The sequence below is a fragment of the Asparagus officinalis genome, chromosome 6, assembly GCF_001876935.1.
Source record: "Asparagus officinalis chromosome 6, Aspof.V1, whole genome shotgun sequence".
Classification (NCBI taxonomy): domain Eukaryota; kingdom Viridiplantae; phylum Streptophyta; class Magnoliopsida; order Asparagales; family Asparagaceae; genus Asparagus; species Asparagus officinalis.
This window is the reverse complement of record NC_033799.1, coordinates 73560323-73564737: the sequence shown is the minus strand read 5'-3', so window position 1 is coordinate 73564737 and position 4415 is coordinate 73560323. Positions and strand designations below refer to the sequence as shown.

The following is a 4415-nucleotide window of genomic DNA, read 5'->3' as shown; positions in this document are numbered from 1 at the left end:
GCTTATGGGTATATAAGTCTCTGTATTTTTTCTGAACAAATAACCTATTTATAGCCCTTGAAAAGATAATTATTTTGACTTTAAAAACGTTTAAAAACGGTTATAAACAGTCATTAATTCAAACTTTAAAATCTAAAAAAATTGTATTTGTAGTCGACTACAAGACATAATAGTCGACTACACTAAGTTTAAACAGACTCTGTGAAGTCAAAAAATTTCTCAGTAGTCGACTATAATATGCATTAGTCGACTAGTCATATGTTTTACAAAAACATGACTGAAAATTTTGTAGTCGACTATATTAAGCATTAGTCGACTAGTCATGTGTTTTACAAAACATGACTGAAACTTTTGTAGTCGACTATATTCAACATTAGTCGACTAGTTAGTCATGTGTTTTACAAAACATGACTGAAACTTTTGTAGTCGACTATATTCAACATTAGTCGACTAGTTATGTGTTTTACAGAAATATGACTGAAACTATTGTAGTCGACTATATTCAACATTAGTCGACTATATCTGAGTTTTACGGAAAAAATATAATGTATGAAATGTTTTGACACTCAAATATTAATTATAAAATCTAATGGTTAATATAGGGAATTTCTATAATTAACCAACACACTAAGCCTGTGTTAGTGTGTTCTAATATTTATGTGTGTGTGTGTGATTGATCAATGCTTGTACAATAATTCTAAGTAAAGAAAATATAAAATACATTATCCCATATGTTCTTCATCTTCTTCATTTCATAATGCCTTAAACTCAACTTGCATTTGTTCATATTTTGATATTGAAAGCTGCATATAAATGTTAGTGCAATTGTATAACACACATTGTATAAATTGTTATCATCAAAATAATATTATGGAGACTTGATATTCAACAAGACCCACCACCACATATGACATGTCGGTGTCATGCATAATAACATGTTATAACTAAGTTATCCTTTAATAGTTATAGGATAAGCACACGTTTAAGAAATCTTTAAGTTGGATTACATCTCGAAGTAAGTGACTATCATAGTGTATGATCTAACAAAATAAATTCTAAAAATACAAGAACAATTATAGAAGTAATACCCAAATTCCATGCGTAACAATTAAATCTATTAATATTACAAGAATATATATAATTTGTATTGGATGTTCAAGAGCATATTATTACTATAGCGGATACGAGCTAGGAAATGGTGCACTTTTCTCACTCAATCTATAAGCGCAAAAGGCACACCGCTATACAAATCATTGACTGTAGTATGAAGCCAAGATCTTCATCTGAGGTGATGAAAACAATTGCCGACGCCCGGAGCTCTCAAGTGTAATATACCAATGCCCTGTGTAAGTGAGACAATGTAAAATTTATAACATCAATATAATTGTTTACAATAAGTAACAGATGTAACAAGGAGCCGTAGATGTTGAACTAATCAATGACATTCAGAAAGTCTCTCGCATCCCCACACTAGAAATCACTAGGATTATCGTACAGATAACTCATTGATGAGATACAATATGCACCGAAGTGATCAGATATTTGATGTCCATAGTCCTCGTAAAACTTCATTCTGATTGTAGATGATACATAACTGATAAAGGGAAGAACCATGGCCTTTGTTCTTGAAGGAAACCATAACATTTAGCAAATATGTACAACGCAATTCCGAGGTGTCAACATTTTTTGCTGTACAAAGACGCTTGCCTCTCTGTTTATGCAAACAAAATCTGAGTACTTGAGGGAGTCAAGTCAGAAAACTCCTTTGGAGTAGCAACATCAGCATATTGCCATTCAACAAAGAATCTATCCTTCTTCTTTCCACTATCATCAGAACTGCCACCATCGAAATCTAACCTCGCAATGAATCCAATTGCAACATGGAGCCCTCGACCAACAACATACATCCTCCCCTCGCTCGCGCTCAGAGAAAATGGCTTGCGAATCCTCTCCGGCACACGCAAACCCATGACGAGATCCCAAGTATCAGTCTCCGTATCATAAACCTTAACCCTCATCCCCTCCCGTTCTGACACGACAAACATACGCCCGTGCACTACCGCGCTTGGACCTGTCCACCCTTCGCTCATCCCCACCGCCATATCCTCCCAAACATCGCCCTTCGGATCATAGACTTTACCGATGGGCGACGCCAAGAATGGCCACATCCAACCCTCGGTCACATAAAGCCTCCCATCAAGCACAATAGAGTCGTAACACACAATGTTCACCCCCATATTCGCAATGCTCTCCCATTTCCCCTTCTCTGGATCGAACATCTCTGCCGAGCTCAACTCAAATTGTTCGGTGCTATATCCACCTGCTACGTAAACCCTACCGTCAATCAACCCACTACCGAAGAAAGATCTCGGTGTCAACATCCTCGTCGACACGCTCCACTTGTTCCTAACAACTTCATATTTCAACACCAAAAACAAAGAGCAATCAAAATCCGAGACCAAACCACCGCATACAAGGATAGAGCCATTGACGGGGAGTGCAATGCACCCGAATCCATGAGGGCACACCTTATCCCTACATGGCATCGATGGAATCGAATGCCATGATAAGCTTACAAGGTCTAGAACTACCCATTGGATCTTCCCCGTGCACCGGTGAAATGCAAATGTGAAGAGCCAAGGATCCCGAAACCCTAAAATCTTTCGATGAGTCAAGAAGTGTTCTTTGTTCGAGAAGAACAGGCGCCAGAGTTTGCATACTGATCGACAACAAGGATGGGTGTCGATGGGGAGTCTTAAGAGGCAGTTTAGGGCGATATCGTCCGGGAGGCCAGGCATCAAAGGGCCTAATTCTAGTGAAGGGTTTGGTTCTGGGGAGGGTGAGTATGAGGATGCTAGGCTGAATTTTGGGGAGAGGGTCATTTGGGATTGTCCAAGCTTGTGGACTGGAGATTGATGGGATGAGACTCTAACACGCTGCATCATCAAATATAATTCTCAAATCCCAAGTAGAATCTCTTTAACAGGAAAACCCAAGTTCGGATTTTGAATTGTGCGGGGTTCTCTCCTTCTATTGCTTTACTAACCCCATAAATTTATCTCTTAGATTGATTTAAGTGGTAGGTTATAAGCAAATCTTCAAGCTGCAAGGACTTCACAAGAGATTGGATTTTGGGTCACCTTAACATCTGAAAATCCTAAGCAGAATCTCTCTAGCAAAGAAAACCCAAGTTCGGATTTTGATTTGGGCAGGGATTTATGCTTCTACTAATTCATCAGACCCATAAAGTTTAATTCCTAGGTTGATCACAATTTTGGGTTCAACGAAACAATTGACAACATGATGAGAGGGGAAAAAAATTATAGAAACTACATAATTGGCTACTAAATAACATAAAGGGTGATAAAATAAAAATCTTACTGAGCTCCAAGGATCTCAAAGTGATTTTGGGTCAGTTTGGCTTTGGCTTTTGAGGGAGGAGAAGAAGGCGATAACGATGAAAGTAAAGGGCGAATTTTTTGTTGTCGTCGTCTCGTTTGGACACACGCTGCTCTCTTTTGTGTGTGTTGTCCTTTTTCTTCCCGTGTTATTTCCTTTCAGTCCCTCATATATTTAGTATTTTGGTATGAAGGTCCAAAATCATTGGAATTTGCAATTAGGTCACCCAAACCTTTTTAACTGTTTAGAAATTATTCCCTTTAGTTAGATATAGGGAGAAATATTCTCTTAGCTTAAACTAATTTGAGCTAATTACTTCAAAATATTTATAGAGTTTGATGGACTAATTTCAAGATATAAAAATTTAAAGGACGAGTTTCAAAACACTTAATTAAGAGGTTTAAGGGACTAAATCATAATGCGAAAATTCGGGACACAAATTTTAAAATGTGAAAGATATGGGGGCGTTAACATGGCAGCTCTTTTTTTTAATAGGTTTTATCGATATTGTTGGATTGATATTTTGAAATTAGCCCTTAAATTATTAAAACTGCTATTAGTTTTTTGAATTTTCAGACTATTCTGAAGTTAGTCGCTCAAATAATTGAAATTATAAGGCTTAGTTCAGATATCAAATAAAAGGGTTTTTGGTCAACACTTCTTTGAGGCATTATAACATTAGTATTAAATATATTATAAATAGTAAATATAATATAATATAATTTTGTATAATGTATTATAGTATTATATAGTACTTTAATGTATTATGTTACATGATATTATTAAATATTATTTTCAAATAAAAATATATTTAATTATTTTGGTATATCAAATTTTTATTGCTATACATTATATAATATTTTTAAAATAATATTATTTATTATTTTAATAATATTATACTATTTTAATGTAATATAATATTATTATTAATATTATTTTATTACTTGTATATTACTAATAAATTAATATATTTTAAATAATTAAACAATATTTAATATGTTAGAATTTATTAATAA

General features: G+C 34.9%; 1 protein-coding gene across 1 annotated transcript; it reads right to left on the bottom strand.

Moving 5' to 3' along the window:
* On the bottom strand, positions 1352 to 3501 carry LOC109845096 (F-box/kelch-repeat protein At1g30090). Its single transcript, XM_020414286.1, has one exon. It carries the CDS (start codon positions 2943 to 2945, stop codon positions 1716 to 1718), a length of 1230 nt encoding a protein of 409 aa, XP_020269875.1. The 5' UTR covers positions 2946 to 3501; the 3' UTR covers positions 1352 to 1715.

Coding starts and splice junctions, on each gene's coding strand:
- LOC109845096 (XM_020414286.1), bottom strand. CDS start 2,945: ATGATGCAGCGTGTTAGAGTCTCATCCCATCAATCTCCAGTCCACAAG.